The sequence below is a fragment of the Microtus oregoni genome, unplaced genomic scaffold (assembly GCF_018167655.1).
Source record: "Microtus oregoni isolate MIOR12 unplaced genomic scaffold, Mior012 000037F_ref0000500, whole genome shotgun sequence".
NCBI lineage: Eukaryota > Metazoa > Chordata > Mammalia > Rodentia > Cricetidae > Microtus > Microtus oregoni.
In genome coordinates, this window is record NW_024543096.1 from 7,058,737 (window position 1) to 7,082,027 (window position 23,291).

The 23,291-nt window shown below is 39.0% G+C and overlaps 1 protein-coding gene across 3 annotated transcripts; it reads right to left on the minus strand.

Moving 5' to 3' along the window:
- Positions 1 to 6,372: 6,372 nt before the first annotated feature.
- Positions 6,373 to 23,007, minus strand: Mmadhc (metabolism of cobalamin associated D). 3 transcript variants are annotated; one of them, XM_041631686.1, is made up of 8 exons: positions 22,885 to 22,998; positions 22,563 to 22,619; positions 19,161 to 19,305; positions 17,579 to 17,796; positions 14,877 to 14,982; positions 13,703 to 13,833; positions 7,861 to 7,947; positions 6,373 to 6,890 (listed from the first exon to the last, which is right to left on the minus strand). In XM_041631686.1, the coding sequence occupies exons 2-8, from the start codon at positions 22,569 to 22,571 to the stop codon at positions 6,696 to 6,698; spliced, it is 891 nt and encodes a 296-aa protein (XP_041487620.1). In that variant the 5' UTR covers positions 22,572 to 22,619; positions 22,885 to 22,998; the 3' UTR covers positions 6,373 to 6,695. The 3 variants fall into 3 exon arrangements, with proteins under 3 accessions (XP_041487620.1, XP_041487621.1, XP_041487622.1); XM_041631687.1 differs by lacking the exon at positions 22,885 to 22,998 and adding an exon at positions 22,821 to 22,881; XM_041631688.1 differs by lacking the exon at positions 6,373 to 6,890 and adding an exon at positions 6,956 to 6,983 and having other exon boundaries at positions 7,802 to 7,947; positions 22,885 to 23,007.
- Positions 23,008 to 23,291: the final 284 nt, after the last annotated feature.

Sequence of the window (23,291 nt, forward strand, 5' to 3'; positions counted from 1 at the left end):
TCAATGCTGAGTTTGGGCAGCAGCGTAAAATTACACCGTGGGTTGGTGTACACTCGATTCTGCAGACACAATAAATAGAGAGCAGACTAAAAGCCAAATGCTTACTCACTTAAGCTTAATTGCCTCTTCCAGGTCACTAATTCACGCCCCAGTGTCCCAGGGGAGTTAATTTATCTCTCCTGAGTGACCACTTGACTCTGAGAAGGCATTTTAACTGAATACAGGACAAATGCTATTATTCCAACTTATTCACATGGCAATAAACAGAGTTTCCCATCTTCCTCTGCTGGTCTGCTCAGTGCTGGACCCAGGTCTCCTTTTTGTGACCCCAGACGTCATTTAACTCGGTTTGAATCACAATAAACCTTCAATTGGCAATTATGGCAGTGTGACATTTGAGTTTCTATTTCAGAAAAGAATGAATTTAAGGAAGGGTAAGTGAAGGCACGTCTCTGTGACAAACGGATCTCTTGCCCTCTGCAGTCAAATAGGAATATAGGAAACAACATTCTTCTACAAGTATTGCTCGTTATAATACTGACTGAGGCTCTTAGTCACAAGTGAACAACCAATGTACAGGAACAATGAACACCCAAGGGCAAAATCCTGAAACAAACTGAAGCTGCGCCATGAAGGTGATCTCTACATTCACAGCACTTGTTTCCCGGGTTACTCAAAGTGAAACGCTTTGCAGTTTCACTAAGTGTTAATATTTAAAACAAGGGTTAGTATTTCAAAGTTTTTTCATGATCTTATTATTAAATACCACTACTGCTTGAATAGCGACTGTTGTCATTCACATAAGGTCAACAGAGTTAGCAAAATAGAGACTAGTAGGATAATTTTAAACTTCAGCACAAAAAATTTTTCTAGTTATAAGTAGGTACCATTTAATATATAGGAGCCAGACAGCATGTGATATCCTATTTCAACTGTGTTGAAAAAATAACAACGCAGCAATCATATGCTACTGGCTGAGTAACCTGAAGCTAATGGGAGATCGCCCTCACAAGCTGTTGCGTTACTATGGTCTAGGACACAGCTCCAGTTTGACCTCAGCTAATCTCGAGTTAGGATTCGGAACCATCCTTAAGTTCTCTAAACATTTATATGCCATGAACTGTGTCAAGCGTTCTTCAAGTGACAAAACTGGACCTTAAAGGTACTTTTTCAAGATGTGTGTGACAAAGGATGGCTTTATGTCACTTAAAACTACGAAAGCTATAATTGTAGCAAAATGGTCTAGACAGTTATCAGTGGATAGATATAAATCAGAATTTAAAAATCTTAATGACTATTTTGTATTGATAAAGGGACAGAAAACCTTTATTCTTGTCACTGTAGGCACAAACCTAACTGTATGGAACCCTGTATAAAGCAAAATTAGATCAGTTTGAACATTTTAGACTGAACAAAGAGACCAAAGCAGACACTTCAATCTCCTGTGGCCCCATTTCACTGTACAGGAGTGATATGTATCTGACTATTACCACTTCATACAAACACACTAAACATAAAACTGTGAATGTGTCCAGCATTCACGGATATCTGAACAAAACGAATTACCAGCTCTGTTCACAGGGGAATCCACAAGGGTTGTAAACGCACTGAGAACCCTGGAAGGGAATAATGTAACTATCTAGGGTTAAGAGGGTCTTGAGAACCTTGTAAAATTCTTATAAACATAATCATGCTCGACACAAACAGTAAAGCACGTACCACATAATATTGCAAGTTTAAGTGCTTTATAAATTTGATATTTTAAAGGATCAATGCATAGCTGAAATTATATTGAAACATTTTAAAAAGAAACTCATTATTTGGTTTCAAAATTCTATGAGTTAGCTGCAAATCTTAGTCTTGAAGAAGTAGATTAGCTTCTTTTGCTGGAACTAGAATTCTTTTAGCTTCTATCACAGTTTAAAGGATAGATTTGGTTTTACTTTTAAACCCTTTTAATTACACCAGACATATAAAAAAAAGTGCACATAAGTTTGCACAACTAAATTACTGAAGCAGGCACCCAAGCTGGAAAAAAAATTTCCAACATTCCAGAATCTTTTTTTCTTTGTTGTGCCACTCAGTTTTTGTTGTGGAAAATAAAACACTGGACATGCTGGACAGTCCGTGGAAAGGAGGAAAGGTTCATCTGGGCAGTGTCAGCCCAGCTTTGTTGAGCCATAGGCTTTGGGCCTGTGGTAGCACTGCTTATCATGGCAGGTTCAAGAGAGAGGTAGTTTGTTTGTTTCATGGTGGCCAGAGGCAAAAGGGTCACCCCTAGTGACCTAACTTCTTTCCATGGTTTTGAGAAAGAGATTTATTTGGGAAGGAGTCCAGGAGAGTGGCTGCCACTGCCACTTATAGGCAGGAATGGAGAGGCTTACATAGGGCTTCTTAGGGGTGGAGTTTTCCCAGGGAGAAAGGAGATTGGTTAATTTTTCCCTGCTCAGGGATTGGTCAGTTTAGCTGGTCAGGCTCTGACTTCATGGCCAAACTGTGTTTCTTTCACTGGTCCTTTTTAGCTTTTTGACTCTAATCTTGGGGCCAGGTCATATTTCTTTCACTGGCTCTAATTATAAGGATAAAGTGTTTCTTTGACACTAGTTTCAGAGCCAGGGCACATATCTTTAGTTCTGAGTTCAGGAATAAAGATGTTTCTTTCCCTGGCCCAGGTCTCAAATACAGGGTATATTTCTTTCTCTGACTCTGGGTTCAGAGTCAAGTGCTCAGTGATTGGTCGGTTTCCTGCTCCAGTTGTCCCATTTACCCTACTGTCCTCCTTCCTCTGAAAGGTTCTACCAACCTTGTGAGCCATTTTAACAGGAGCCTTTGGGAACATTCCAGATCTCACAGCACTACCTCCCTTCCTGGGTAATTGCTGGCCTGCCCTGGCATCCGGAGCTGTTCTGTTTTGTTGCTTTGGAATTCTTTCATGCCATGTCTTCCTACTGTTGCAGGTGATCATAAACATTTATATAATTAGAGCATGAACATAGGCGTCACAGAGGACAGTTAGTTCTGCTTGGTACATGCCTCCATGCAGAGTGTAACTGCTAGGGCCTCTGATTTGGGAGTCTTAAAAACATCAGTTTCTTTCGTGGTGGTCTCACCTGTTACCACTTTACTGTAAGCTGCTTTCTGCCAGTATTGGCATAACTTTTCATTTTAGCCGTTATGGAGGGCACGTGGATTTAATTGAATTTCTGATGACTTATGGAACAGATCACATATTATTGGCCATTTGAATATCTTTGTAAAAACTTGAGGTTTTATTTCCTCACCAATTTTAGGGCCTCTTTATTATTTTGAGTAAGTCTTTTGATTGCTATTGACATGGTGTGTGTGCGTGCAATCTTCAACTCTTAGCTGTGTTCTTCATAATGGTTTTTGATCAAAGCCATTTTAATACAACTAGATCTCTCAAATTTTCCCTTGTAAAGTCATACTCTTTCAAAACATGCTTTTTGCTTACTCTAAGTTCACAAAAGTCACTTTCTTGCTGACAGCTTTAGTCATTCACACGAAGACCTACGATCCATTTAGAAGTAATTTGTATGTGGTGGAAGGACCATGAGAACTTGTGTGAGAACTCTATCTGCTAGCCCAGAATACATCCTGAAAAGACCATCCCTTCTAAGCAAAGCATTCCTATAGTCACCATGTACCATAACCTCTGATGTGAGATTCCCCTTTGTATGCTGTGAATACCATTGGTTAATAAAGGAGCTGCTTTGGGCCTATTGCAGCACAGAACAGGGCAAGGTAGGAATTTCAAGCAGATAGAGGAGAGAGTAGGAGGAGTCAGGGAGAAGCCATGTAGCCACCAGAGGAGACAGATGGCCAGAACCTTACCAATAAGCCACAATCACGTGGCAATACACAGATTAATACAAACGGGTTAATTTAAGATAAAAGAGCTAGCTAGATATATGAATAAGCTAATAGGCCAAGAGGTGTTTTAATTAACACAGTTTCTGTGTGCTTATTTCAGGTCTGGGTAGCTGGGAAACGAATGAGCAGCCTCTGACTACAAACCTCCAGGGAAAATTTGGAGCCAGATGCTCAAATGCCTTATTTTAAGTCTTTATAGTTGTTACAACTTACATGGATACTATGGACATATAGGAGATAGATAACTTATTAAAGTTAAAATATCAATCAGTAATAAAAGGGAGTTCAGTGCTGTTTTAGTAGAGAATTATATTTTATTTCCAAGAGATGAGAGGCAAAATTAAAGACCAAACAAAACTAAAACCTTAAAACTTGTTTTCTGTATAGAGCAAAATTATATAGTGTTAACCAAAGACTATGCGTTATAAGAGAAAGAAAAGATAAAGTTCCAAATAATAGAGTTACCCAACTACTATAACACAGGTATTGACAGAGGTTTCTGTCCCACCAGGTCCTGAAGCCATTTAATCCCAAAGAAATACACAGAGGTCTTCATTAATCATGAACTGGTTGGCCTATTAGCTCAGGCTTATTAATTCTTACATTTTAACCCATAATTCTTATCTGTGTCAACCACGTGGCTTGATACCTTTCATCAGCGAGGCTTTCTCATCTGCATTCTCTATGTCTGGGTGATGACTGCAGACTCCTTCCTCTTCCTAGAATTCTCCATTCTTATTGCCCTGCCTCTACTTCCTGCCTGGTTGCCCTGCCTTTACTTCCTGCCTGGCTACTGGACAATCAGCATTTTATTAAACAAGTACAAGAAACAAATCTTTACAGTGTAAAACCATTGTCCCACAGCACACAGAAGAAGAGAAAAGATCAGCAAGGGTTGTGGTAGTCAGAAAGATGATTACTACAGAACTCCTTGAGTTAATTTGCACCTGATAAGGTCATTATTAATGTAAAACCCTAAAGCCTTCATTTCGTAAATCTTTAATTCAGTCAGTCCACTGTTTTCTCTTATTTTCTTAAACACCCCTTTCATCCACTATTGCTCCACTTTAGAACACACTAATGGTTCAACCCCCATACACAGAAAGCTGAAAGCTAAAAACAAAACAAAAACAACAAAAACTGATGCTCAAACCCCCTTGGGTTAATGAGTGTAATCTGTGAATGTAGAGGAAAATTATGAAATATTCTCTCAGGTAACCCAAATATATAGTTGAAGTTGTGGTATATGGTGCTTTGAAACAGTGGTTCTAAAATGCAGGCAAAGCTGTTAAATAAAATGTTAACTTGGTTGTACTTGACTTAAAAAAAACAAAAAACAAAACAACAAAGTATTTTGTCCCTTAATATAATCTGGCTATCTTTGAAAACATTTTTGTTACCATCTGGGGTTTGCTTACTGTACCTAAGTAGGCAGAGACCAGGGTGATGCTAAGCATACCACACATTATTGAATAGGTCCTCAAACAAAGGTTTATCACTCAAAGCATATGTCCTGTAGATGTGGACTACTTTGGGGCAAGCAGTCCTAAGAGAAATGTAGGGTTTTGTTCAACTATAGGAATTTAGTTGCTGCTATAAGTAGTAGAAACCCAAGGAAGACAAACAGGCTTTAAACTTGGAGAGAACATCTCTTTCAAGTGTAGCATGCTATAGTTGAATTTTCAGATATGCATTAACTAAATCTTTTAAGATATACATTTCAGTAAACTTTAAGAGAAATTTAAGGCATGCAGAGTCCAAGTCCTGTTTCTTTACTAAGGGCAGCACTAGCGTTAGGAAGCCCTAAAGTTTTCTCGCCTTCAGTTCTGCAGCTCTTCAGATGCTTAGATCTCTTGATAACCACGGAGAACAACAGAAATGTGTATAAATAAAAGAATCACAGCTGTGTTCCTGTGCTGGATCTTAGGTGAGCTGTGCTATGCTTATTTGGTTAATATTGTACATTTATGTTCTTGTGTAAGTAAACACAATGAAATGGGTACCTGAGGCAAGTTATAGATTGGCAGAAGCCTCAGCAATGAAAGTCAATTCATTTAAAGTTAGAAACAGTGTAATAAGCTCTGCAGAACAGAGAATGAGGCATCTCTGGAGTGATGGAGTTAAAGTTATGACTTGGAGCTGAGGCATCAATTAATCTGAAAATAATTATATTTAACTGTTTAACTGCATGGTTAAGAAATGTAATTTAGTGTAAGAATGAAATTGATATACCTTTATACATAAAAGATATATTACTTTCACTATTTTTTTTTTCCTGCTAACATTGTTTGAAAATAGCACTCAAACTTGGGCCAGTTTGATTAGCAATTGAGAAAAATAAATTAGAAAAGTAAATTTATAATGAATCTAGAATTACCAATAGTAATACTAAAAAAAAAAACCTTAAAATTTAACGTTGTACTTCTTTAACCTGTTAAATAGGTGCATTTTTAAACTATTGAAATGAAGAAACACAAGCTATCATAGCCAAATGTATGATTTATTTTTGGAAAAAATAATTAAACTAATAAGGTTTTCCCAATAAAGGGGAGAATTAACAATAAGAGACCATACATACCCTGGTTACATGTAGATGACCACATTCTGCAGAACGTGGGGGTGTTCAACACATACTCCAGAATATAAGTAGCATTTGCAATATTGCAATCTAAGCCACCTGCCAATGTAAACCCATAAATGATGAAATAAATACCTAAAACCAGAATCCCGTAGAAGCTGAGTTCCTCAACAGTGTTTATACAGAGCACTCCATTACAGACAGCTGCAATAATCACAGGGCATGGCTAGTTTCCACTGAGCTTCTGCATGATATGGCTGTCTGCTGCAGCATTAGTGAAGATACTTCCTACAAACACATGAGTACCCCAGAGACTGTGACGGATCACTTTACAGCAGCCAAGGTCATCAACAGAGAATCCTAAATGCCGGTAACGTTCATCTGTTTCAAAAAGCGTGTTGTTTGTATATGGTCCAAAAAACTAGAAGAAATAAGAAATGAAGTCATATTTTCATTAGGAAAAAAGACATTACAGGAATATTTATGTAAATCCAAGTGCATCTATGTGTTTAATATATTTTTTATCCAATAAAAGATCACATGCAATACCTAAACTGTTCTAGCACACCCTCCCCGGTTCTTATGCATGCTAGAAATGGAAAATGAATTATCAAATAAATTTCAAATTTCCTAGAACTGAATGTTTAGCATTGTACAAGCTTTAAAGATGAACAAAATCTCAGAGAATTATCTATGAATCATCTCCATCACTGTTAGAAAAGGGAACAAAAGCCAGGTCTTCTAGTCGCAATGACATTCTACTTGACTCTGAGAAGTAGCAGGTACATATTTCTATTTTAAAATTAAAAAATTATTTTATGAGGCTGGAGAGATGGCTAAGAAGTTAAGAGCATTGACTACTCTTCCAGATATCTTGAGTTCATTTCCCAGCAACCACATGACCGCTCACCACCATCTATAATGAGATCTAATACCCACTTCTGATGTGCAGGCAAACATGCAGAGAGAATACTATATACATAATAAATACATCTTTAAAAATGATTTTATTACTTCCTGCAATTGAAGTATGTGACCATTACTATATAAAAGCTTCCAAAAAGTTATTTCTGTAATTTTTTTTTACAGTTTATATTTTAACTTCAAAATACTTTGGTCTTTTAAGAAACTAGACTAGACCACAGTAGTTCCTAAGTTTTAGCTTACAAATAATAAACATACACATCTGTTTCATTACTATTAACAGAAACAGTGCTGTAAGTTCTAGGATTGTGAAACCAAGGGACTTAACAGTAATCCTTCTTTGGATAATATACTGGACTGTAAAAAAGTCTAAATAGTTTTTTTTTTTGCCAATAGGAGAGTTATAATTTTATAATAAGAACTGTGTCTACTTCGTATAAACTGGCTTTCAAGATGCATTTACTCACTGCCAAACCAGATGATGGGTCAATGAAGTCAGCCCAATATCCTTCGGCCCGAAGAGCATAGCAAATTTCCTTAGCACCAGTAATGAACTGCAGAGGAAGAGATAACATCAGTGCCAACCCAGCATCACTCCAATTGGTTTATGTTTAAAATTAAATGTCATTTTATTGTATAGCTTGCCCTAGGCTCTAGGATTAAACACTAGCAGCTGAGGTAAAACAAAACAACAAAATCTGAATACAGGTAGGTGGAGCAGAGGAAATCAATAGGCTACCCACTTTTCACTAAACATTTGTGTGTCTTTTACACATGATATGTATGGTTGCTAAATACCATGTAAAGCTCAGGATTTTAGCCTTAATTTCTTAATATCTACGGTATATGTGTCGATCACAACTAAGTACTGAAAAGTCAGTAGCAAGTTTAAGTCCAGACTGCACTGTGGACAAAAAGAGTATCATGGAAGCCGAAAACCCAAGGCACAGCCTTCATTCTAGTCACCACAAAGAGATAAACCCAATCTCAGTATCCTGCTGAAAGCTAGAACAGTGACCAAAATATGTAAGACAACTATTTTTTATGTGAAAAAGTCATGGTCTTTGAGAAAATGGAAGCAAATGTCTATCTCTAGAGACCTTTTATTTGAAGGCATTTTGTTTGTTTTGTTTTTGTCAACTTGACACAAGCTAGGGTCTTCTGAGAAGAGGAAATCTCAACTGAGAAAATGCCTCCATCAGCTTAGCCTACAGAGGCCTGTAGGGAGGCATGTTCTTGATTAATGACAGACATGGAGGGATCTGGCCCACTCCAGGTAAGGCCATCCCTGAACAGTTGGTCTTGGGTCATATAAGAAAGCAGGCTCAACAAGACTTGGAAAGCAAGCGAGTAATCAGTGTTTCTCCATGGCTTCTGCTTCAGTTCCTGCTTTGAACAACTGCCTTGACTTCCTTCAATGATCATCTGTGACCAGGACACGTAACCCAAATGAACTCGTCACCAATGTTGGAGTTACTTGCAGAAACAAAAAGTAAACTAGGAGAAAGTAGATTCCAAGCCAGGAGATAGTGTCACCGTGTTTAGGAGGCAAAGTAAGAATTCTGGACCCCTGAAGCCCTTGGACTTGTCTGGCAGAGCACTGTAAAGAGGCCGAAACAAAACAGGATCCCAGTAACCTATACAGCAATGCACCCTGGCTGCTTAGCAAAAAACTGAGCCAAGTAAGAAAGAGGCAAGATTCTAACAGGCCTAAGAAATTCTCACACTGTAAAACTTGTAATATGCAGGGGACACACAGAATTCTGGCCCATCAAGAGTGAAGAGACACTGCTGACATTCAGCTAACACTGGCTCCAATGTCCAGGATTTAGAAATGCAGAATATACACCTTTAATCCCAGCACTCGGGAGGCAGAGGCAGGTGGATCTCTGTGAGTTTGAGGCCAGCCTGGTTTACAAGAGGTAGATCCACAACAGGCACGAAAACTACACAGAGAAACCCTATCTCAAAAAACAAACAAACAAACAAACAAACACAAAACAAAAAAGAAATGCAGAATATATTCTGCACCAAACACCAGCAAATTACAGCCCTAGAGCAAATCCAGCTCACTGATATAGCCATATCCATGAATGTATTTAATGTCTATGGTTATTTTAGCAATGTAACGCAGAGCTTATAGCTGAAGTGGATTGCCTAAAATGCCCATAATACACAAGTCCCCCATCTGTGGATTTATTTTTTATGATTTTGGCTGTGGTCAGCTGTCCTCAAGGCATATATACTAATCTGAAAATTCTAGAAATAATGAATTAATTTGTAAGTTTTAAATGACAAGCCATTCTGAGCAGTGTGATAAAATCTCATAACATCTGGCCAGCCTGGGATGTAGATCATCTTTTGGATCAGCGTACCCAAACCAAATGCTACCCCCCTGTTAGACCTGCTTTGATTATCCAATCAGCTGTGGAGTAGCCCAATTACTGCAGACTAACCACTGATTTCCTTAATAATAACCCCACCGTGCAGAGACAATGATGCTTGCAACTAGCACACATCAAAGAAAAACTTCCTTTAAACAGAAAACCAAAGTATTCACAAAGCTTCCTTGCCAACTCCTGCCATTCTGCAGCATTAGTAGTTACTATTAATCTTTGAATGTGCCACTCACGTATAGTAAGCTCTATCATAGGCATATAAATACACTGTAATCAAAGTGCGGGCCCTGCTCTTACCACTGCATAAAGAAGATGACTGTGCCTGGGACTTGTTAAAGTTTACAGGAGGCCACTGTGATGTTGGTACTAATGAGACAGACGAGATCAAGCCGGAATGGGATTACTCATGCTACTGTCACTAATTAGTTAGTAATCAAACAGAATTTAAACAAGTCAGCTTTCAAAAACAGCCAGAAGACTGACAGCAACCAATCAGAAGGGCCCTAGTTTACCTGAGTCAGCATGATAATTAACTCCTCCCTGTTCTAACCCTGTAAGAAAAGAATCAGTAACCTTGTTCTACTTTCTTCAGCCCCTCTATCTATATGATCTATATGGCCAAAGCCTTCTGTTCAGTTTTCAATAGCCCTTATCTGTATTAGAGTCCAAGAAAGGAAGTTAGATAAAGAGACTGTGAAATTTGGCCTGAAGCTGCTTTCCCATTTTGACTCAGAACATATTACAACTAAGAGCCTGAGTCCAGCCTAATTTAGGAGTCTGTTTCACAATACACGCCTGAGTACTGCTCACTCTCAGGCTGCTAACTGATCGCCGTGCTCAGTAAGGCAAATTCAGAGCTACAGCCATAGCGTTTCTGGACTTCATGTCTACTTTCTGTCTACTAATGCTGCCTGGGCACATGGCAGGCTGGAGGTCTCTGAACTTACCCTTCTGAGGGCTGGGTCACTTGTAAGTCAAACAGACTTACTATAAATTTCACTTGCCACAACTTTTTATTTTTTCTGAACTACATTTACTGTAATTTTTTGGATAAAGTTTAATGATTCCTATGGAGGCATAGCACCTAAGCTAACTTTTCTCTCCATATCCACCTGTAAACTGGTGACATATAATAAACAATGCTCTATTCTGTAAATTATCACCCACATTCAACATTAACTTCTGTTGATGTATTTTATAATCTTTGTTAAGTCTTAAAATTCAAGTCATTTGATTGTATTCCAACCTAATGAAAACTAAAACAAAACAATACAACCAAGCATGTACAAAGGTTAACTAAAAGAATCTTATATAATTACAAGCACCAGCAAATTTCTACAACATGTATTCATCAAAGACAAACAGTGACATCTGCTGGAAAAGATCAGAATAGGACACGATAATAAGCTATACCTCTCAACATAGCTGAAAGTCAAAACCCACCATAGGAAACTGAAAGAACTATACCGGACTCAGTATCAAATTAGATAAGAATCTTGAGATGATCAGAAACCAGCACTACTATGTGATGCTTAAGAATGAGCCCTGTGGCTGCTCACCAAGTGATGAGAACTTTAATGTGTAAATAAGTTGTCTGCTAGTTATTGCCTACTTAAATCCTCTTAATCTGAACGTATGTCTGTTTTTTACATATGGTCTCTCTCACTACGTTTTCCTGGCTGGCCTGAAACTTACCATGTGGACCAGTATGGCCTCAAACTCCCGGAGCCACATGCCTCTGCCTCCTGAGTGCAGAGATCAAAGGTGTAGGCCACTACACCCAGCCTGAATGTCAAATACCTCTATTTAATTCCATTTTAGTTAGTATATAATATGCTCACATCTGTTAAAACACTATGGCATGCAGCATGGATTTTAATTGGTCTTAATAATGAAAACAGATAATAGGGGCTGAAAGCTGAAAGATCAGAGAAGCAGAGTAGCCAGTCACTGTTCTTACCTCTACAAAATACTCAGACTGAATGGGGTAGCCCTTCTCTACAAGTCCTCAGACTGAATGCTCGAAGCTCCTGTCTCCTCCCACTATATCTCCACCTAATCTCTTTCTGGCTCCACTTCCTTAGGGCTTGGTTTAAAGGCGCGTGACTCCTAAGTACTGGGATTAAAGGTGTGAGTCTCTACTGCCTGGCTGTTTTTCTTTGAGACTCTACTGCCTGGCTTAGTTTTTCTTTGAGTGTAGCCCAGGGTGGCCTTGAACTCCCAGGGATCCTTCTGCCTCTGCCTCCAAGGTGTTATGATTAAAGGTGTGATCCTCAGGCAAGCTTTATTTGTTATAGCACAAACAAAATATAATCACAGTGGCTTTGTGGTACATTTAAAATACTGCTGAATATGTAAACCGTATTATCACAAATAAAGAGAACCATCTGGTTAACCCCCAAGTAACAGAATTTTAACATTGTCTTACATGGAAATCAGTAAGAGGATTTTTCAACTAGAGTGAGCTAAGGCACTCAGATGAGTCATTCTGAATCTATCATAGAGAAGAATACTCTTTCTTGTCCTATAGACAAATTCACATAATCCAATGTCAATTTTAAGGTAATTATTACATAGTTTTAAATTATTAAACATATATATATAAAAGTAATTATCTGAGATTTTTATCTGATTGATAAGAAGAATGCTATGGTATAAGGTAAGCTAGGGTCAGAGCATATGTATTATTTAAATTATCTTAATTTTGGGGGTAGGCATATCATCAGCATCAATCAAAATTTAAAATGATAGTAATTCAATCATCTTCTATCTACAAGTCTATGGGGATTAGTGCTCATAAATATATGTAATATTGATTTTCCGAGCTGTTTGCCAGTAATAGCAAAATTGGATTTTCAATTTATAAATCATAAAGGAAATTTTAAAATAACCTAAAATTTTGTTTACTTATAATATAATGCAGATTTTTATAAGAAATAAAATATATCTACATATAAATAAATGTTTATCTACATTGTAAATAAAAAGTTTCAAAACCTATTTTCAGTTGTAAGCAAAGGGCAGAAAAAAGATGCAGACTGTATTTTATCCTGTCACATTGCTCAGTGTTACTCTTTATTCCTTAGAGATGACTGTGTGATTTTCATTACTTGCTACTCTATAGAGGTGTAGAGATGCAAGAGGGACAGAATAATAGATTTTAGAAAAATTGGAAATTTACAAACATTCAGAAAAGAAATAAACAAAACTAAAATGTTCATGAATACCCCAGAAGCACTCAGAAAAGCAAACATTCATTTAATAATATCCATATGGGGGACTGGAGAGATGGTTAAGAGATTAAGAGCTCTGATTGCTCTTCCAGGACTGCTGAGTTAAATTCCCAGCAGCCACATGGTGGCTCACAATCATTTATAATGTGTCTGGTGCCCTCTTCCGGCCTGCAGTGCAGGCATATACACAGGTAGAACACTGTATACATAATAAATAAAATAAATCTGAAAAAAATTTCCACACGCTGTTTCCATAATTTATGGCTAATATTTATTGTACAAAGTTGCTTCCAACCTGTTGGCTGCTTTTAGCAAATGATTAACACAACACAAACATACACATATTCATTATTTTGAGTCATGGGCACAAAAGAGTACACGACAGAAGATTACAGCTATGCAACAGTTTAAGTTGTAAAAGCTGATTACCTGGGAAACCCAAGGCAAGTAAGATCATTGTTACATTATTCTATTAAAGGCAGGTTAATAAAACAGGCTGACTATATATAGAATAATAGTCTAAATCTAAAATAAGCTCAATGTAGATTATTAACTCAGTTATGAAGTCCACCGAAGTTTTAGTCTCTTAGAATGGATTTTCATAATGTGTGGTTACAACTGGTGTAGTGACATTTAAATACGAGAGCACTAAGTTATTAGGAAACTGGAGGACTTACCTTCTCCAAGAGCATCTCTCTTTCAAGTTCTACCTCTTCGCTCCAAACAGTCATGTCATTTTCAGTTTTCTGTGTCACGGTCAGAATCATTAGTTTGTTATTAGCCACTTCTGGAAAAAGTGACTCAAAATCTAAAAATAAGAATGTAAAGCCCAAGAAGAAAACAGTTAGCTTTCCACAAAGAGCTTTAGTTCATAAAGACAGCTTACTCAGGAAGATGAAAATAAGGCAGTCTTCCCGGTGTACACTACTCCTGAAGAGTACAAGGAATGCAGTTTTGTTGGATGAGCTGAAACAGCAACGCCAACAGCTAGGTTAAGCCACACTACCCCCACCCATCCTTTACTACTAACATGGTTTTCAAATCAATTTATCATTAGGAGTTTAATGACAACAGGTCAAAGAGCAGGGTAAGTGACTGGGGAGCAAACAGCCACAAATACGACATCTGTATCACACCAGCTCTCAGAAAGAACTGGAGTGAAATACTATCTTCTGGACATGCAGAACCTTCTGTGCTTACGAACTCACAGCAGCTGTGCAGAACACCTGCACAAGATAAAGGTGACTAACATTCTAGCATGAAGCCAAGAGAGGCTAGCAAGTCCCCATCCCTAACTGAGGGGCTATGGAACAGGTGATGGCCTCTGGGGGAAGGAGAGTCAGTTTTTTTTAAGGGTGTCACTCATAGTAGGTTGACCATGCTCTCCTGAGCAGCCCCACCCAGATATACATGGGCAGTACTAAACGGATTCCATGGTTTATTTTTGAAAAAGAGAATATGAGGTTGGGATGGGAACAGTCCAGGGAGGTAGTGGTAGATCCTCCAGAAGGGAGAGAAATGGAAATGAATATATATGAATATAATCAAAATTCACTGCATGAAATTCTCAAAGATTCCTCTTTACAAATTATATACAAACTTATGAAAAAATTAGTTACAATAGTCATACCAGAGTAGAAATATGAAATTTAAGGAAAAGTTACTATGAATCCTATTATTGCTATGTAACCGAAACGCGTTCAGACGTCAGAGGACAAGCAATCATTCCCAACAGGACACAATAAACACCAGCACACAGAACCTGAGAAGTGCTGGGTCCATCTAAGCATGCGACGACATTACTAACATTATCTAAGACACACTTGTGTGTCAACGCAGCAAGTATGATACCTCTTTGCAGCAGTTCTGGACATGTTTGGATCACACACTCCACTCGGGCATTTTCAAAGTAAGTTTCTGCACTGTTAATTTCTTGTTCAGCAGGTGTATCGCTACTCTGTGGAAACAATGACAAGGATGAAAGGGAAACTTGAGTTCAATATTCGTTAAGAATTTAAGTTAAAATATCTTACAAAATTGTTCTAATGGAAAGTAAGGTAATGTTTCACACTAAAAATAGTATAAATTCTGAAAGCTCTAAAAAAATACTGAGGAAAATGTAAGAAAGATATATAAATATACGGACATTCTGGGATATGATAAGAGCAGGATAAAATATTATAATAAAAACTTTACAAAATTATCTTTCGTGATGTTTACGTGATATCACATTATTGTAAAATTGGTATGAAGCTAATTTTAAAAAATGGTCAAATAATATAGTTTCAACTACAGGAAGGGCTTAGAGGTAGATACTCAGTTGAAATTTAGCCATGGCTTACAATATATTAGGCCCTTTGATAAGAGTAGACAGCATTAAAAAATAAGGTACTTTTGAAAATCCAACTTTTACTCTCAAATAGATCTAACAGGGAAAAACAGCATTTACAAAAAAACTAATTCAACGTGAAATCGCCACAGAATGAGAAGGAAGCTTTTGGGGATGGAGTTGGGGAGGAAAGCATGTTGCTAGCAGGGATGAGGAAAAGCTGAAGCAGCGGTAACAGATGGAGGTGATTACAGCTTAGGGATTCAGGAGGAAAGCGGTGCAACAAGTCAGGGAGCCTGCAGCAGCCTGGACTGCACTGTTTCTGCTGTCACTTTTCATATACAGAACAAAGGCTCATAAAGGTTAAATGACATTCTCAAAGTCACAAGCTAAAGTCAACACCTAAACCCAGATTTCTTCTCTTTCCCTAGTCCATTATGTTATAACGTCCCTAGAAATACAGGTAAAAGAAATAGTTCTTGAAGTCTGACAGAGTTGAAAGGACAATAACTTAGGAATAAGTTCACAGATTGGAGAAATGTTGATTTTGAAATTATTTGTGGAACATGCTAGCAGAGTGAGGCAAGGATGGTCCTCTAATTTTATCTAAGGGCAGAGGAAAGATAGCTATACTATTCACATGACTGATCAGACAGGAATAAGGACAAAGTTTGAGGGGATTAAAGAACCACTTCAGTATTAAATGCAAAATTTGGGACCTGCTAGATACACAAATAAAGACAGCCGGGGGCAAATGTCAGAACTAATACTGAGCTAGGAATTATAAAGACGTAAAGCCAATGAGCTAGTGACTAAAGAGGAACTTAAACAAGAAGACTAAGAATAGAATTTGTGGAAAAGCTTAAATATTTAGTATAGAGAAGAACAAAGAAATGAGAAGAATGAGCAAAAATCATCTAATATAAAGAGATCCAGGAAGCCAACGATGTCCCAATGTGTCCTGTCATCTAAAAAAACTCATACATTGAGAGACTTGTGTACCAAATAATACAGCTTTGTTTTAAAATACATAACAAGGGCTGCCAAGACGGCTCAATGGCTAAGAGCATAATTGCTCCTGCAGATGATTGGAGTTCAGTTCCACTTCAGGTAGCTCCCAACACCTGTAACTCCAGTTCTAGAAGACCTGACACCTCATGACTACATCGGCATTTGACTCATGTGCATGTCCCCACACATAGACACATATGCCACATAATTAAAAAATAAATATTTAAAAGAAAACAAAAAGTCATCACTGCCATAAAAAAACAACCGAACAAAAAATCTTTACTTAACTCTCTGTGGCAATGTTACATCTTTAGGAGTATGACCCAAACTATGAGATGTATGTAGCCTTCCATTTCCAGTGGCTCAGGAGGTATCATACTTGCATACTTGCATCATCCCTCATGCAAGTATGGGGATCTGAGTTTGGATTCCCAGTACCCACCTAAATGTTAGACAGGGAGGCATACACATCTGTATCCTCGTGTTGGGGGCCTTGCTGGCCAGCCTTGCCAAAATAAGCTTTGATCCAGTGACAGACCCTGCCTCAAAGAATAAGGTGGAGAAGATGCAGCTAAAATATCCTTCTATGAACTTTGGTTTCCATTCTTGAGCAAGCATACTTGCACACACATTTGGACACACACACAAGAAAAAAAAAAAGAAAAAATAATTTTTTCTTCTTTTCCCCTCTAAAAAAATCAATATTTAGACTGTTCTTCTTTTTAGCTGACTGTATATGAAAAACATCAAAGATGTCAAAAAATTTCTTAAGAGGACTAGAGATATATAAAGTTAGCAGGAACTAAGTCTATCAACAAATTATAATTGCCCCAGGTGGCCTGAAATTCACAATGTCCTGAACCTAGAGATCTTCTTCCTTTCACTGGTCAGGTACTGGGATTACAGGCACCATGTGACATCATGACAGGCAGGCCTCTAACCAGTATATTTAGAAGTAAAAAACAAGAAACCTTAATCTTTAGCAATATAAAAAATTAGTCACAATCAGAATAAGCACTTACCAAAAATGTATTTTTGAAGAAGTATTTAATAGATTATGATTTAAACATGTAAACTGAACAGTGCAAATACATTTTTGAAGGCTGCTTATGCTGCTTTTGTATATACTTTTTTTTTGCCCTTTCAATAAAATTATTGTACTCAGTAATCAAAAAGTAACACAGCATTAATTAGAGCAACAATGTTAACCAACCTGAAACTCATTCACATATTGTGCCATGACAAATTCGTGTCTCTCTGTTGAAAGAGGCTCTGCTAAAACATCAGGCAAAGTTTTATGGGTCAAGCTTTTCTTCTGTGAAGCAGTACCATTGAGGTGACAGTCGAAGCCCATATTCCCAGGAAGCTGGAATCTCTGATCCTGAGGGCCAAATGGTCCCATAGTTTCATCAGGCCACACTGTTCGGGAGCCTGAAGGAAATCAAACGGACCGTTAGTCTTCATGTGATATAAATGGGAAGTCAGCTGTTAAAAACAAAAGAAAGTGCAGGGAAGCTGTAGGCTTTGAATGGCCCGGTGAACTTACACTGAAGTAAAGTTCTTGAAGGAACAAGAATTCCATGTGTTATACCTTTGGGCCACATGAGGTTAAGCTTCTAAAAGCCTTTGGTATTATATTATATTGGCATGCATTATGAGTTTTCAGGTATGGAATGTGGAATTTCTCAAAGCTTTCTAACCACCACCCAGCCTCTTTTAATAGCCTTGGACAAGGACTTATAATTTGGAAACTGCTGCTGAGAGAACTAATAAAGAATATTTATCAAGAAAGTAACAATTTAAATACCTTAGAATGATCTAAGGTATGATAGTGAGGCAAAAATCAGATTAAAAGAAGCACTGGAGATTTTGGGCAAATTACTCAACAGATTCTTAATAAACATACAATGTGCTTGCTAAGTGACTTAGCAATAGTTGACAAGATCAGGACCTGGCTGAGGGATAACTGTATGTGTTAGAGGCCAGCAATGAGTTGTAGGACTGGTGAGATGGCTTGGAGACTGAGATTGCATCCTGCTCTCAGAGGAGCTGAGTTCAGTTCCCAGAACTCAAGTAGGGCTGCCCACAACTGCCCTGACTCCAGTTCCAGGGACTGAACACTCTTCTGGCCTCTGCAAGTACCTGCACTCACATACTATGTACACAAAATAAAAATAAAAACAAAATCTTAACAAAAGAAAACAACAACAACAAAAACCCCCTGGAAATTGTGAAGCCAAGTGTGGATAACTCTGGACTTCCAATGGCTCACTTTAGTATGTTTTAGCCTTGTATGACAGTAAGATAGCACTATGCACTGAATATTGAATTTTGATATTTTCTCTGGGTAGAAACAGGCTATACAATAATCTCTCTTGTAGTCAGGCAGTGAACTTTAGTTCTTAGTCATGGGATACACAGCATACTGCACTGCCAAACTATGATGAGTGAGCGGGAGATTAAGCATATCAAATGTGCTTATTTTTATTAAATTTTTTTATTTATTTTAGATTCTGATTTAGTTTGCCCTCCGTCCTCTCCAGGCATTCCCTCCCACTCCTAAGTTATAATATCTTCAGTTACAATGTGTTTCCTAGGATATATTCCTATAAAAACATTGTTTTATTTTTTGTAATATTTTAACTTTCTGATACATCTAGGTAGAATGTTATCTTATTTTCAATGGAACAAACAAAAGTTTAAAAATATATATAAAGCTCCAAGAAAAACTACTATAGAAAATACAATATAAAAAGTTTTACAGTATAATAAAAGCAGTTAAGTCTTTTACTTACATATATCCGGGGGTGCAGTGGCCACATGAGACTCATCAGACCCTGAAGACCCTGCAGTTGAAAAGGCTTTTGGATTGATAACTCTTCTCACTAAAGAACAGAATCCGGGCAGATAGGAAACCAGTCTGGCCCTGTTACAGAGCACCTAGTAACAACAGAAATCAACAGATTTGGAGAAAAATTATAAATTCTGACAAGCCTTCATACTGTGTTTTTTTTGTATGTGTGTGCACACACATATGGTGTATGATACAAATTACACAACCTCTCGAATTTTAAAGTAAAAACCCTGGACCCTTGGCTTCTCCCTGGCGCTACAGGTGTGTACTGTACGTGCTCAGAAGACTGGAGGATGCTCCATCACTCTCCACCTCAGTCTCTCACTGGGTCCCAGGAGTCTTCCTGTCTCTACCTTCCCCATAGTTTGCAGTTTTACGTGCTGTGAACTCAAATTTAGGGTCTCGTGTTTATGCAGTAAGCTAATTCATCCCATTGTGTTCTAGCTTTTAAAAACAACGCACATCACTTTACTACCTCTGTGGACTATCTACTAGGTGACAAACTATGTGTACTTACAATTAAAAAAAACAAAAAACAAAAAACAACCCACTATGAGAGTTCTCAGAATTAAAGTGGGGGCCAAGTATGCCAAACCCTAACAAGGAGGCCATGCTAAGAAGCAGGGAGAATGTTTACCTGATAAATGGAACTGTTACAGAGAGACTACCCAAACCAGAACCTTGCACAAAGGCCACTGTAGAAACACGTCTATGAGGATGCCTAGCCAGTAACTGCCTGTCCACCTTTGGACTGATGTTACCTGGTGTTGATCCACAGAGCCAAGAGCAATCCAACAAATTATGCAACCTTTCATATTAGAAAACCCTTGACCCTTGGCTTCCGCCTGTGTTGCCTATGGCCATGCTTGGCTTGCCGTGAGTCCTGCAATCACTCTCTAGCTCCCAAATAAACTCTGTTCTTCAGATTCACCTCACATCACAGCACAGCATGAACAGACAATGTGCTGCTTTGGGATAAATGGGTATTTTTTTCAATAAAGGTCAAAAGATGAATCCACGAAGGCTGCCTTATTAATAAATACTAAAAATGTAGAGTGACTGGAAAGATTCTGCTGTCCTTAAACCAAAGACTTCAGGACTTTTCCTTGGACCCTCATGTTTCTTTTCTGATCAGTTTCTTCTTCAGCTGCTGCAGACTATGCTACTACTTCCCATCGATTACTTCCTCTTGGTTTAAAGGCAATGTTCACTTTCCTTAATTTTAGCATATCTTTGTGGTGTATTTTCTGATCTTATGTTTATTTCCCAGACTGAGTTAAAAATCGATGAATATGTAAATATGGAGGTACGGCTAGACTTTAGCATACTTAGGTTAGAATAGTTTAATGCGGAAGATGCAAATGATTTCCCAATATGGCTAATTGTTGGGAAATAGTTTTGTAACACAGGCACAGTCTTTCATTTGTGTGTTGCGCATGACTGCTTGCACACTGTGACATCAGCATTAGCCTACAGCTCACAAAGCTTCAAGGATTTGCTAGCTGGCTATTTACATTTAAAAAATGTCGACATCACCTGACTTGGATTATCAGGCATGAGTTATCATACACAGTCATGAATGTCTATGTTTCAGGGCTTAGACGAACTCAATGGTTTTCACATGAAAGAGGAGGTCTACAGTTAGTTCCAGCTATTCGTGGCTGACTGATCCCATCCTAGTCCAGACTCCATTGCTGCAGCACCTTCTGCACTTTCCAGGTAAGCAGATGTGTCTCTTCACGGAGAAGCATGCGACTTGGGAAATTGGATTAAAACTTTAGGAGCTTCAGGAAAAAAAGACTAAAGTAGGTATACCAGAGGAGTCTAGAGTTAGTGCTAAGTCATGGGCATTTTTATAACTCTGGATGTTCATGCATGTTTCACACTAACGTCTGCCCTGAATTTACAACACACAAAACCCTTACGGCTGACATCTGAACAGTAGAATTTCAATGTATTTACTATAAACTTCATTCTAACAAAGGACTTTTATCTTCCAATAAAATCATCCTACGGATTCATTTAAAATGAAGTCAGTGTAAATATTAACATTCTATTCTATTCTGTCTCAACTTCCGTCCATAGGCCACTTTCATATCCCACCCATTCAGGGCGGGCTATGGCTCGGTAAAAAACTCACCCGAGAGCTTCCCTCAGACTGGTAGTCTGCTCTTCACATCTGTCCCTACAGTCACACCCCCAAACACCTGGCAGTAACAAAAATGCCACCTCACTAACTGCTGCCACATTACTCTCTCTGGTTAAACTACAACTTGAAGTTAAGCCACTGAGGGCGGCGCTCAGGATTCCCTAACATTCCACTGTCTCCCTATCCACCTTCGGCTCCTACGTGCCCACCTGACTTTCAGGCAGGCAGAAATGATACCTTAACATTTAAAGGGCACAGGGAAGAGTTTTTGTATATAGCGCCTGACCTTCTAATTCAAACCTTTGATGATCTGAGTTTCACTTAGCTCTCAAAACACAAGGTAAACATTTTTCCCACTAGGTGACCCCAAAGTCCCATTTTCTCTATGCACAGATCTCACACTCTATCTTCTCCAAGCTTTCAAAAAAAAAAAAAAACTACTTAAAAATTGGTGTGTGCGCACACACAGTGTCTTCCGGCATGTGTGTGCACATATATGTGCCTGGGGTCTGATGAGGCCAGAAGGCGACACTGAATCCCCAGAACTGGAGTCACAGAGGGTTGTGACCTGTCTGGTGCCTGGGTCCTCTGCAAGAGCAGCCTGGGCTCCTAACAGCCCTCTTTCCAGCCCTTAGCATGTGTTACTTCTAATAAAAATCTTCATCTATTTCTTATGCCCTTTATCTGTGTTTTAAGGTAGGGTGTGTATAGTATCTGGGTACCTACACTCACGTCTGTGAGCGTGAATAAGGTAGGGTGTGTATAGTATCTGGGCCCTTACACTCACATCTGTGAGCGTGAATAAGAACTTTTCCTTTACTTCTTAGAAACTGAAAGGTCACTTCCTATTCTGATAACTTCAAAACTTAAGGTTAACCAAAGGTTTTTGTTGTTTGCTTTTGGTAACAGGCTTAAAACATTCTAAATATTTGCTGACATGACTTTTAGAAGTGTTGAAAGGATGCTTACATTTGAGTTTTATGTCTATAAAATATGAAACTGGAGGAACGAACACACGAGAATTTAACAGAATGTTTGAGCCAAACTACTTTTAAATCATAAAAACTTAACTTCACACCCTCTGCTCCCCACTGCTGATATATTAAGGCGACCATTATGCCAACGTCATCATAAAGCCGTCCCTCCATTTCCTAACCTTAGCTTCCAAACACCGTTGTTCCAAGAGTGACTTACATGAGCCATTTCTAGTGAAGAAGACGGCCGCAAATTCTCCCCTTTTGCAAAGACTCCCTGGGAAAGAGCAAAACGAAAGAGGCTAGTGACAGCTCGGGCCGGGCAGTGTCAGCGCGTCCCTCCCCATCGCCGGGCCCCGGGAACGCGTGGGGCCGCCCGGGCGCAGGCTCGTAGGCCGGGGCCAGAGTCACCGGGTCTGAGTCCGGAGCGCAAGCTCGGGCGGAGTCCGGGGCTGAGGTGGGACGCCAGGGGAGGTACCGACAGCAGGGTTCCGGTCACCCCTGAACGCGCACGAGAGCCCGCGGGCGGGAACCGTCCGTACCAGTCACCGGAGGGGCTCCGCGCCCAGGCCCGCTCCCCGTCCACTGCCAAGATGGCCGCCGTCACCGTCCCGACAGAGACGCTGGGGACGCCCAGGCCCGAGGAGTCGCCTCTGAGCGCGTCGATGCTGCCTGTAGATCTCCGAGCGGATGATGCTCGCAGGGCTCCAAAGCTGAGCAGGTCCATTGGACAAACAGGTGGGCGGATCAAGGCCGGAGGGCCCTCGCTGGGAAGATTTAAAGGACCCAGTACCAGTGTTTGGTACCAATGTTTGGTGAATCTTTGCTTCATTGACGAACAGGTACCTTTGACAGATTTTTGTTGTTGTTTTTAATTTTTTTTTTTAGATTTAAAAAATATTTTATGTGGGGCGGTGGTGGTGCACGCCTTTAATCCCACACTCCTTGC

Bases quoted from the DNA above. Each gene is read 5' to 3' on its own strand.
- Mmadhc (XM_041631686.1), bottom strand. The intron at 17,797-19,160 runs GTAAGTAAAAGA...GATTTCCTTCAG, and splicing joins CACTGCACCCCCGGATATAT to GCTCCCGAACAGTGTGGCCT. The intron at 6,891-7,860 runs GTGAGTAAATGC...TATTTCTTCTAG, and splicing joins ACCCATCATCTGGTTTGGCA to TTTTTTGGACCATATACAAA.